Source organism: Olea europaea, chromosome 18 (assembly GCF_002742605.1).
Source record: "Olea europaea var. sylvestris chromosome 18, O_europaea_v1, whole genome shotgun sequence".
Classification (NCBI taxonomy): domain Eukaryota; kingdom Viridiplantae; phylum Streptophyta; class Magnoliopsida; order Lamiales; family Oleaceae; genus Olea; species Olea europaea.
The window spans coordinates 6,692,016-6,704,410 of NC_036254.1; the positions used below are offsets into that span (position 1 = coordinate 6,692,016).

General features: G+C 35.5%; 1 protein-coding gene across 1 annotated transcript; it reads left to right on the forward strand.

The window, feature by feature from the left end:
- Positions 1-2,474: 2,474 nt before the first annotated feature.
- On the forward strand, positions 2,475-5,769 carry LOC111367315 (pectinesterase 1-like). The gene is made up of 2 exons (XM_022988127.1): positions 2,475-3,609; positions 4,923-5,769. The coding sequence occupies exons 1-2, from the start codon at positions 2,556-2,558 to the stop codon at positions 5,597-5,599; spliced, it is 1,731 nt and encodes a 576-aa protein (XP_022843895.1). The 5' UTR covers positions 2,475-2,555; the 3' UTR covers positions 5,600-5,769.
- Positions 5,770-12,395: the final 6,626 nt, after the last annotated feature.

The following is a 12,395-nucleotide window of genomic DNA, read 5'->3' on the forward strand; positions in this document are numbered from 1 at the left end:
TCTAAAGACACTGTCATGACTTTTATTTCACTATTTTTGTTTCGTGATGTTGAAGATCAATTATGTTATGGCTATTAATTAAACTCCTGTTTGGTTTAGATTAAAAAAAAAATGTAACTCAAAGTTAACAATTAATTTTAATTATACATTTCGTGAGATTCATAATTTTTATCAACTTTTTAACTACACATTTCATCAACGTTTATCTAGATGTACTAATCTCCTGCTTGAGCTCTATTCTAATGAGAATTTGGGCAAACATGTATTTGGAAATAGTGATCTTTTAGAGAATGTGTAGTTTAAAAATAAGAAAAAGTTTTGGATTTACGTTTAATGTTATTTTATGAAAAAATGTGTGGCTGAAAATATATTTTGTGAAGCTAAATCGAAGTTTCATAAAAAAAAAATTTGAGTTAAATTAAAATTAAATGACTAAATTGATCATCAATAAAAGTTCAGTGACCGCATATGGAAATTTATCCAACATCTTCCGAGTGGAGAGGCGCAATCAGCGCTGGGGGATTCACTTAAACATGCAAGACAGTGTGATCCCAATCATAATCACATTTTATCATTACCTTATTTTTTGAAGAAAAAAAAAACACAAATATTTTTAATTGTAAAAAAAATATTTTCTAATTTGGTCATTCTTGGAACTATATCGAAATAATAGAAATAAATATTTACATCTCGACTTGATTCAAACACATAGTTAGCAATATGAAACTTCAATACTTATATATTCTACGGTCCGTGATTCTTTGCACAAAGGGTGATATTCGATTTCACTGAAAATATTTAAAACAACATATGGTTTGATTTTTTAGTCTCGTGGTCATCTATTTGAAGAAAAAGAAGTTTGAATCATAACTTAGATGAGAAATGCATTCATCTTGAACACTAAGCCCTTATTTGGCCCTTATTTCTTAGAAATGAAAATGGGTAGAATAATTTTTTTTTAAAATGAGTGGTTATAAAAATGAAAATTTTCGATTTTCGTGTAATATTATTTTATGGGAGATTGTATAATTAAAAATAGGAGACAGAAAAATGAAATGAAATGTAATGAAATTCAGACGGAGTTTAACAAGTAACAGAATATCCATTCATAAATATTTTTTTGCGAATTTTATATATTTGAAAGACGTGGGGACGGTGTGTTGTTCACATTGCCAAATGGTTATTTACGACAACTATATCCGCGTAAATGGTATTTAATGGAAGCCCGATATTAAGGGTACAACTACAGTAGCCCACTGTACCATCGCTTTCAGTTATTAATTGGACTAAGTACTCTTGTGTGTAGTATAATTAATCTCCAAAGAGCAGGTCAAACTAAATAATTACGTCAGAGACGTGTGGGGCTAGAGATTAAAAAAATAATAATAATAAAAAATAAAATTGTATTGTCAAATTGAAAACAATAGATATCGCCTTTTATTACTAATGCCATAGATTCTAATTGTATCAAGCTGTTTTTACTCGTTAAAGTAACTAAGTAAGGATCGAGCAATCGACAACGACCGAGCAGAGAATTATTAAAGAGTGGCATTCTCTTTGATTGCACAAAAGATATTCATTTAAATATCTTTTTTTTTTCTTAGGTGGCATATTTTTTATTAGTAACAAAAATAAAACATTATAGAAAAATTTAACCCGTTTGAAGACAGTAATATAATGAAATGAAATGTTAACCGAACTAGTAACTACTCTTGACGTTCCTTTCAACTCATTGTCATCATTCTTAACCGAAATATTTCTCGGGCTCTTGGTCACTTTCGAACCTTCTACTTAATGAAGACAGTATGGTAGTTTGTGACTGTATCCAAAATTTGGGAAATCTAAAATTTCTTCAAAGTCGTCATGAGCGAACAAATGCGTACCTGGCATATTCTTTTGACTTCAAGTAGAAAGGTATGAATCTATCCAAGAACGACCATGTTTCATCAAATTCATAAAACTATCTTACACATGTCATCATTCTTATTAAATTATTAATCCTTGCTCGATCGACTCGATATAACTCATGGATCAACCGCTCCCTTGATCAAGCAATCTCAAAGTTCCACACAATCCAATCCATATTCTTTCACTTTATATTTTCTCTTGCTAAGAGTGTCAATATTTAATAAGTTGCTCGAGTCTTTCCTATACATCTTCTCCTAATGTGGAGATCCCAACAAAATGCCACACACTGTTCTAAATACCCGATTTACGTGTGAGAGTAATGAAAGTAAAATCAAAATGTAATATAAAGTACTAAAGTTAATAGGCAAAGAAAGAAGAAGGAATACAAGGTTAGAATACAAAAGCGCGTTTCTTGTTTTAATAATATTGTGAAAGCTATCAACTTCTAAACAATGAACAAACGTGATACCACCAATTTCCCCCAAACCCTACTCCTCCCTTGCCCTACTGTACTATAAAGTGCCGTGCCACCACCGAATAAAGACACACGACAAGGCCCAAAACTCTAAATCCACCGATTTCTTTATCAAAAATTCCCCATTTCCAAGGCATACTGAAAATCTAGTTTTGTGAGTTGGTTTGTTCCAATGGACACGATCAAGTCGTTCAAGGGCTATGGAAAAGTCGATCCACAGGAAGAACTTGCATTCAGAAGGAAAACCCGTAAGCGTCTGATTATTCTCGGCATTTCATTAATTGTTTTGGTTGTTTTGATTATTGGAGTAGTAGTTGGAACTCTTGTTCATAGCAAGAACAAAAATGATTCCAATGAAGTGCCTTCAACTCCAACTTCATCGGCAGCTGCAATCAAAGCTGTTTGCAGTGTGACCCAGTATAAAGAATCGTGTTTAACGAGCTTGTCATCAATGGATTCGTCAAATTCCACTGACCCGGAAAATATTTTTCAGTTTTCTTTAAAATTAGTTATGGATTCTCTTGGGAAATTGTCTACGTTCCCAGAGGAATGGATGAACAGAACCAATGATCCCCGGGTTAAAGAGGCGCTGAAAGTCTGTAATGTCGTGTTGGATGAAGCTGTGGATTATCTTAACGATTCTATTTCCTCCATGAATGTGGATAATGGAGAGAAGTTGATTTCATTACCCAAGATCGCCGATCTAAAAACATGGCTAAGCACGATTATCACAGATCAAGAAACGTGCCTAGATGCTCTCGATGAAGTGAATGCGACTATAGTTGAAGATGTGAAGCTTCTGATGAAGAATTCAACTGAATACGCTAGCAATAGTTTGGCCATTGTGTCGAAACTGCTCGGAATTCTTCGAGATTTTGGTTTTCCGATTCATAGAAAGCTTTTGGGTAGTATGGATCCTGGGTTTCCCAGTTGGGTTCCGGCCGGTGACCGGAGGCTCCTCCAGGAGGCGATGCCGAGGCCAGATGTGACTGTGGCAAAAAACGGCGGCGATGTGAAGACTATTAAAGAGGCGGTGGCAAAGATTCCAAAGAAGAGCAAAACAAGATTTGTTATATATATTAAGGCTGGCGAGTATGTAGAGAATGTGATTTTGGATAAATCTCTGTGGAATGTTATGATCTACGGCGATGGAAAGACGGCCACCATTATTTCCGGCAGCTTGAATTTCGTCGATGGTACCCCAACTTTCTCCACAGCCACATTTGGTAAATTTTCTTTCACACTTCTTTTAATCTACTTTTTTGTTATTGATTTTCTTATTTTTTTGTCCATAAAAAAAAGAAGAAAAAGTAAAAGGAAAAAGAAAATTGGCCTTTTAAGTTAAAATTTTAGGTGTTAACCCATTTGGTGAGAATTAAAATTAAACTTTTAATAGATTTTCATAGAAATTATATGGTCGAAAAATTGTAGGTCCAATTAAATATGTGTTTAAAATTAATTATTGAAATTTAGACTTAATATAGTACTAGGGCAAACAAAGGTTTTAAGTTCGAGTCTCGTAGTCGCTTATTTATTAAAGTTTTAATAAAAAAAATCATGCCTACACATGATAAAACGTGTTGAAGATAAGATTTAAATGATGTACACGTGACTTTGTCTAAAATTTATTCTTTTATATCAAACTTGGAAAATTTTAATTGGGGTTATAACATAAAATGTGAAAATTCCGGGGCCCTAAGTAGATGGTGATGGCCTTAAGAAACAGAATTTAGGAAACACTTCACCTAAAAAAACCACATGGCTTTGATCTGATGCTGCCATGTGACATGATGCGTTAATCTCTCCAACTACACACTGGTTGTTTGCCCCAAAATCCAGACCCCACCATGTGCAATTTAGGCTTGCATAATTATTTCTTCCGGCTCCAACAGATAATTATGTAGTAGTGCTTACTTGAGATCACTTAGCCATTTTTATGTAATTTCATTTTTCTTTCATTTATATGTATCTTTCTGATAGTCCTTAATTTATTTGTCCAAGTAACAAGTCGGTCTCTGATCTTTGAAAATGAGTTTTGCTTCTCAACTTTTCATAATAGTTTCAAATCGTCACGTGGTCTTCATGGAAACATTCTTTTTTCAATTTTTTCGAACTTAAATCCAAGATGGGAAACTAACCCTAGTTTTATAAAGTTGGACATGTAACGGTTTAGTGAAATTTTTGAAGATTTTTCTAAAGAATTGAATGTGCAACTATAAAAAAATATTGATAAGTTGGACTCTATAAAGATTGTACTGGGCAGTACGCGGCCTGCTGTGCCACTACCTTGATTGGAAGATTGGTCCCAACGTGAATAATTTAGTTTAATGTTTTTAATTTTCTTTGTTCCTTTGACACATTCTCATTCTTTTGATATTAGTAATGTAATTAAAAAAACATTTTGATGAACTTGTCAAAGCTAAACAAGGTAACTTGGGGCAATCATCTTTTAGATACAAGTATAACACTTAATTTTATTTTATTTTTCTGATTTCTAGTTGCTGGAAATTTGATGAATGTTATATTTTATCATTACCAGCTGTTGCGGGCAAAGGATTCATCGCAAGAGATATCGGGTTCAAAAACACGGCCGGAGCAATAAAGCATCAGGCAGTTGCCCTAAGGTCCGGTTCTGATATGTCCGTGTTCTACCAATGCTCATTCGACGGTTTCCAAGACACCCTCTACGCACACTCAAACCGCCAATTTTACCGCGAGTGTGATATCACCGGTACCATCGACTTCATCTTCGGCAACTCGGCTGTGGTGCTACAAAAATGCAACATTATGCCCAGACAGCCATTGCCTAATCAGTTTGTGACCATAACTGCCCAGGGCAAGAAGGACCCTAATCAAAACAGTGGCATGTCTATTCAAAGATGTACCATGAGCCCATTGGACAACCTTACGGCCCCGACGTATTTGGGCCGGCCCTGGAAGGATTTCTCTACGACAGTTATTATGGAGACTGAAATTGGTGGGTTCTTGAGACCACAAGGCTGGATTTCATGGGTCAGTAATGTGGATCCTCCGAGTAGCATTTTCTATGCCGAGTATCGGAATACTGGGCCGGGATCGAGTGTAGCCAATAGGGTTAAATGGGCTGGATTTAAGCCCACTCTTACGCTGACGGAGGCCTCAAAATATACTGTACAGTCCCTCATTGATGGTGCTTCCTGGTTGCCTAATGCAAATGTGGTATTTGAGTCAACCTAATGAAAAGGAAACTGATCGATGCACCTTGTAACACTTTTACTTAGTTTACGGTTTGTGTTATGTAACATTAATTTGTCTACACAGTTATGGTTTTGATATAAAAATTTTAATAATTATATGTAATTCAATATTTATAGATTATCTTTATGAGACGAGTCATAATATTGTAATTTATTTTGTTTTATTATTTTTTTCATTATAAAATGAACCGATTAGAGTGACAAAAATGATTCTCGTAGTTGATTTGAAATTGTAGACAACATATTTCTTCAATTGAAAAGAGAGGAATGATTGGCCATCAGAAATTCTGTTAAAACTCAGGAAGAAAGAATAGTTAAAGAATCTTAGGGGACACTGGCGTCGTGCGGATAATAGAACATTCGATGGTCAAAATAGTGATTGTTCAGTCTAGGAAGAATATGAGCTTTTTTTGTAGGGATTTTGAGAATTAATTTTTTTACCGTTAGAGATAAATTGGGTTCTACCCGTGAGAAAAAAAATTAAAAAATGACGACTGAAATAATAAAATAATGATCAAAAAATTGATCTTAATTGACTTAAAATCGTCACCAAACAATCACTATATGTATACTAAGGGAAAAAAATATGTTGAAAGAGATTGGACATACTTGTCCTTTGTGGAATGGTGCTATTTATAGGCAAAAGGTTGAAATTGTTTGTCTGATGGTAATAGTTGACCTAACATAAGAGACATCGTTTTTAATGCCTGCAGTGAAATTTTTTCTGTCAGAATTTTGGCAGATGTGGAATTTTTTTGTTAGTTTTGGGGTGAACTTTTTGTTGGAAGGAAAAAAGAAGAAGTCTTCGAAGGATTTCCAATTGGGAATGGCACTTTAATTGGAGAATGGTAAAATTTTCAAGAGCGTCGACTCTAATTTTTGTTTTGATTCGAGGCATATTTTAGAGTAGAAGAATGTATTTCTAAGCTTTTTCTTCCTTTAACGTTTTAATCCTGTGATTTTCAACCTTTTTATGTTACGTTAACAGCTCTTTTCTAGATTATTTGTAGGGATTTTTATTCATTTTTGTAAGAGGAAACACTCATCATTTTGCTCAAATCATAATTAAGTCCAAGTTTTAATATTTTGGTTGAGTTTTGTGTTTTCATGACACTAATTATACTATTTGTTATGGACATACACGGGTTTGCATGCAAGATATACTTATTTGATTGCGTCAAACTGCACGCAAAAGATGGCATATATGTCCAAGAACAAGTCGAGTATTTTATTTTCGTCGTTTCAAATGATGTTTCTAAGTGTTCCTCAATTCAAGTGCTAGGGTCAGGCGTGTCTTGCTAGATGGTGCTTTGGGGGTCGATGTGTTTTATGCTTTCGTAGGTCATTGACGTGCTTGATGCAAATAATAGTGGACACGCTGCCATATAATGAGGCTCTTTTAGAGCTGGCTTGGTACCTTTGTGGGCAAGTAATGGGGTTCTCTGGGGCTGATGTGGAGCCATCTTGGACAACAATTATAGCGACGCGTAACATTAGCCCTCTGAAGTTCAAGTTTCATATTCATTTCAAACGAAGTAGTTTGATGCTTTTGCTGCTGCTAATGCTGAAATTTCAAATTTTTACTTACCTCATGGATTTTCCTAGTTGGCATTATGATGTGCTTGTCGATAACGAGACATTTGTGCTAAAAAAAAAATTCCTAATATTTTGGCAAGAAATCCGATCCCAAATATTCTGGGCCTAATATAGAGGATTTTTAGTCCAATGAATTCTGATCTCGAATACTTTTTCAATCCACTACGTTTATTAAAATGGGGTGCTCTTCCAATCCTGAGATAGGTTTTTCTCGTATAGTTACAAGGAGTATGTCGATTAAGGGTTCTTATCTCATCTCCCCTACATGTTTCATTTTATTGGGATATATTTTCAATCCCTTAATGATTTGGCTAGTGCAGGACTAAAGAAGATAAGACCATGACGGACTTTGAGCTTATCCTTCTTGTCGAAACTTTATATAAATATCCTATGCGAGTTAATGGAGAGGCATAGACAGGAACTCAACTCCTCTATTTGGGTCTTCAAATATAAAAGAACTCATTAAGAGCTCCTCTATTGGGGTCTTCAAATATAAAAAGAACTGATAATTCTTAATGAGCTAATGGAGAGAAATCTAGATAGGATTTCAACTTCTTCATTGGGTCTCTAGAGAACATCTCCATGGAGATAAAGCCTTTCGAATTGTAAACTAGCTCTACGACATGTCCTTAGATTTTGATTTGATGGTGATGGCCTTATATCGATGCTCATTGGTTGGGCAGTTATCGAGAATCACTATGGAGATGCAGCCATCCCTTCTCATTGTCATCGGATGATCATGAATCAAAGTGTCAAGGCCTTATAGCGGTGGTCTTAGCACACTCATTACTGATGTAAGTTCGCTTTACGAATTTGTTTTTATCAAGATAACCATAGGCTTTTGCTGACATTCAATTGAAAAATATCAAGAGCTTGTTTTTGAAGTGAGCGTGTACATAAAGGTGCCCTATCGACTTCATCTTATGAAAGTCTTGTGATCTTAGGCCTCAAGGACTTACAAACGCATTGAATAAACAAGGATTTACAATTAACCTTTATTTGGCCTTCACTCATGGGATGATTTCAAGCCGCAATTTGTAGTATAACATTTGTCTATGGCTCTTTGAAGCTAAACCCTAGTATTTAAGAATAATAGACGAGGACCTGAACCATCTGTGGACCACATAAGCAACACCAGTGGTCGAAGTCATGCATCGAGGTTCTATAGACGCCTCGAACTGCCGAGGACTTGTAGCCAACCCCTATCTTTGATCATTTGAGAACCATTAGGTGGAGTTCAGAGGACTTTCGTATTGTCAAGGTCTCCTCTACTTTCTTCAAGATACTAGACCCTCCCTAGACTTGACGTAGGGACTTGTATGAATAATGAGTGTACGGTAGCTATTATGATCTAAACAGATAAATCTAGATTGATATGACAGGAATTTCAGAATAATAAATCAATTTGTAATGAATGTTTGAGTTAATTGAATTTGAAACCCATAAATTGAGCCACAATACATCAATTTGAACTCGAGATATGCGTGAGCTGTATCAGTTAAAAAACAAAAATTTGGAAAGTTTAAAGTCAGTAGTTTTGATTAAATATATCCAACTTAAAGTAAATCAAATATAATTATATAAATTACAGTAAAATATGGATTTGTTATTTATTCATATTTAGTTACGAATTTTTCCCTTTAATTAATTGGAATCAAATCAATGTCAAAGTTGTCCATTTCTGACGTGGTCAGTATTGCCTGGCCCAGCAAAAAGAAAAGGCCAAGCCCTCTAAACCTACATAATGATTTTGTAAAAATGTCATGTAAGCTGCAGTTTAAACTTTAAAGAAACCAGTTCAAAAGTTTAAACAAATTGACTTCAGAAATCATCTAGTTATAATATATTTAAGAATTACTTTATAAACAGTTTATCTAGACTATATTTACACTATTCTATAGTATCCTTATTAAATTTTATTCATATTAATTAATAATACATTTCATGCATTCATTGAATCATTTATCAAACTATTCAATTCCATCAGATAAGAAACGTTGTATTTTTCTAGATTCATTAATTAATTGCATATTATTTACTTGATATATTGATGAATTCAATGAGTCACGTGTAATGGAGTAACATGCATGAATGTGGTTTATTGAGGTTTTGTTGAAGGTTCTTATCTGTAAATTGTAATCTACTTCATCACTTTCAATATGAAAGAGAAATAATTATTCCCTCCGTCCCAATTATATAGATTGTGTTTCCTTTTTCTCTTGTCCCAAATATATAGGCTTGTTTCCTAATTTAGAATATTTTGTTTTGTTCTTTTATCAGTATACATTTATTCAATTTTCTTCACTTAATATGCCAACTTCTTAAAATAATCCAAATACACACATTTATCACTTCTTGGAAATATGGAACAACTCTCATTTCTTCTTCTTCAAATTTAATTAGTCAAATTCTTTACTAATTTCAACAATAATTTACTATGACATACTGAAAATTAAATAGGGGTAAATTAGGAAAGATTTTGGTAAAAATTAATTTTTCAATTACATTAAAGAAGATTTCTTAATCCATGTGAAAAACGAAACAAACATATATAATTGGAACAGATGGAGTTGTTGACGTCCAAAAAATCAGCTCGGGCATATTTTAATCTAAGAAGGAAAGCTTATGAATATTCAATAGTCACTTCGAAGATGAAGGGCTAAATGATCACCAGGTCAACTCATGGAGGTCAGCTCTACCAATGAGCTCCACCGAGGCAGGTCGGCTCATCCCGAGGTAAGCTCTACCTATGAGCTCCACCGAGGCAAGTCAACTCATCTCGAGGTCAGCTCTATCGAGGCAGGTTAGCTCATCTTGATGTTAGCTCTACACATGAGTTCTACTAAGTTAGGTCGACATCGAGGTCAGCTCTATGCATGAGCTCCATCATGGCAGCTCAGCTCGACCCATAGTCATGTAAAAATACCATCATTGCAATTCTGGACACGTGTCCCTTAAATGATGTCATTACCACCAGGACAACCATTCCCAAATTGACAAATGGAACCTAAGACATCAACACCTCATTTTCAGCCAAAAAGAAATCAGCAATGATTACTAGGTGTCAGGTAATCATGACCTAGGTCATGATTACTTGTTCAACCGACCTCTATAGCCAATCAGCATCCTTGAATTTAGGATATGACACACACTTCTAGGTCGGTACTGTAACTGATGTGACGTAGGAGAGCCAAGTTGCTTGATTAGAGGCCTATAAATAGAGGCCAATGATATTCCTCAAGGAGAGAGACTTCTAACATCTCTCATTTGCTTCAATCAATGCAAGCATTCTCATTCTCTTACTATCCATACAGCTAAAATTACCCACCAGCTCGACCTCATCATGAGCCGTTCATACCGACCTCAAAGAGCCAATCAATAGTCAATGAAAGCATTGTAGATATCTTATTTTTGGAGGCCGATTGGTTGTTTTGGGAACCTATAAACATGACTAAATAGTTGCCCAATGGGAGGAGGGAATGACATACAATACAGATTCTACAAGCTTTCCATTCAATACAAATTTCTCTATTTTTCTACTATTTCATCATTTACACCTCTATCAAATCACCTACTAAGTTGGCTCAAAATTAGTCTTACAAATTTTGACGTCAACAATTTGGCGCTAGAAGGAGGGCCCGTATTGTGAGTACATCCCATATCTCTCAAAATTTCATATAAATCAGAACTACCTCATCTAAACTGAGTCATGAACCATGGATCAGCTAAGAAAGCCATTCATTTACCTATCACAATGATACAAATTCTATCGAAAACAAAATTCCAGATGTAGAACAATTTCACCCAGGTTGGACATGATGTTTTTCATATGCGAAAGAAATTGGAACCTCTTGTTCGAATTAGTTCACCTCGAGCTCAATGAATCCCCATCCAGGTCGGACCAAGTCCGGACCTACCTCGTTATACCGAAGTGGAATCTCCCATATGAGGAAGAAATGGGTAACCTCTTGCACGAAGGAGTCTACATCAAGTAGAATGAAACTTTAGAAGAACTGGAACATTATTAATGGGCTAGATACACAATGATCACTTCCTCCAAAAAGGTGAACAACCTAGCCCCATTGAAAACACGCTTACTAAAGAAATGGATGATGAGCATAACCTAAGCCACCTAAGGAAACGAACAGCTGTCGATCCATGACAGCTCTCCATGTTAGGAAACGAAGAACAGAGGTGGTTCAAAGAGCTAACACAAGGGTCAGCTCCTAGCTCAACTTGGCCTATCAAAGCTCTCCATGTTAGGAGATGAAGAACAGAGCTGGTTCGAAGAGTTTCCACAAAGGTCGACCAAGCTGACTCGGCCTCTAATCAAGCAACTTGGCCCTCCCACGTCACATCAGCTACAGTACTAACCTAGAAGTGTGTGCCATATCCTAAATTCAAGGATGCTGATTGGCTGTAGAAGTCGGTTGAACAAGTAATCATGACCTGGGTCATGATTACCTGACACCTAGTAATCATTGCTGATTTCTTTTTGGCTGAAAATGAGGTGTTGATGTCTTAGGTTCCATTTGTCAATTTGGGAATGGTTGTCCTGGTGGTAATGACATCATTTAAGGGACACGTGTCCAGAATTGCAATGATGGTATTTTTACATGACTATGGGTCGAGCTGAGCTGCCATGATGGAGCTCATGCATAGAGCTGACCTCGATGTCGACCTAACTTAGTAGAGCTCATGTGTAGAGCTAACATCAAGATGAGCTGACTTGTCTCGATAGAGCTGACCACGGGATGAGCCGACCTGCCTCGGTAGAGCTCATAGGTAGTTGACCTCGGGATGAGCCGACCTACCTTGGTGGAGCTTATGGGTAGAGCTAACCTCCATGAGTCGACCTAGTGACCGTTTAGCCCATTATCTTCGAAGTGACTATTGAATATTCATAAACTTTCCTTTTTAGATTAAAATATGCCCAAGCTAATTTTTTGGATGTCAACAAGATTATTTTGGTCATTTTAAGTTAAAAATTGATAAAAATGACGTTCAACGCAAATAAATGTTGAAATGAGGACAAAAATGTCCAAAAATGAAAGGTGGAGATGTTTTCTACAATGAACTTGAAAGGTAGGAACGTTTTGTACAAATTACCCAATTTTTGAATTTTGAAATTGAAAGTGCTTTCTCTCTCCTCTTAAAAGATATAGATCTAGATTGACCTA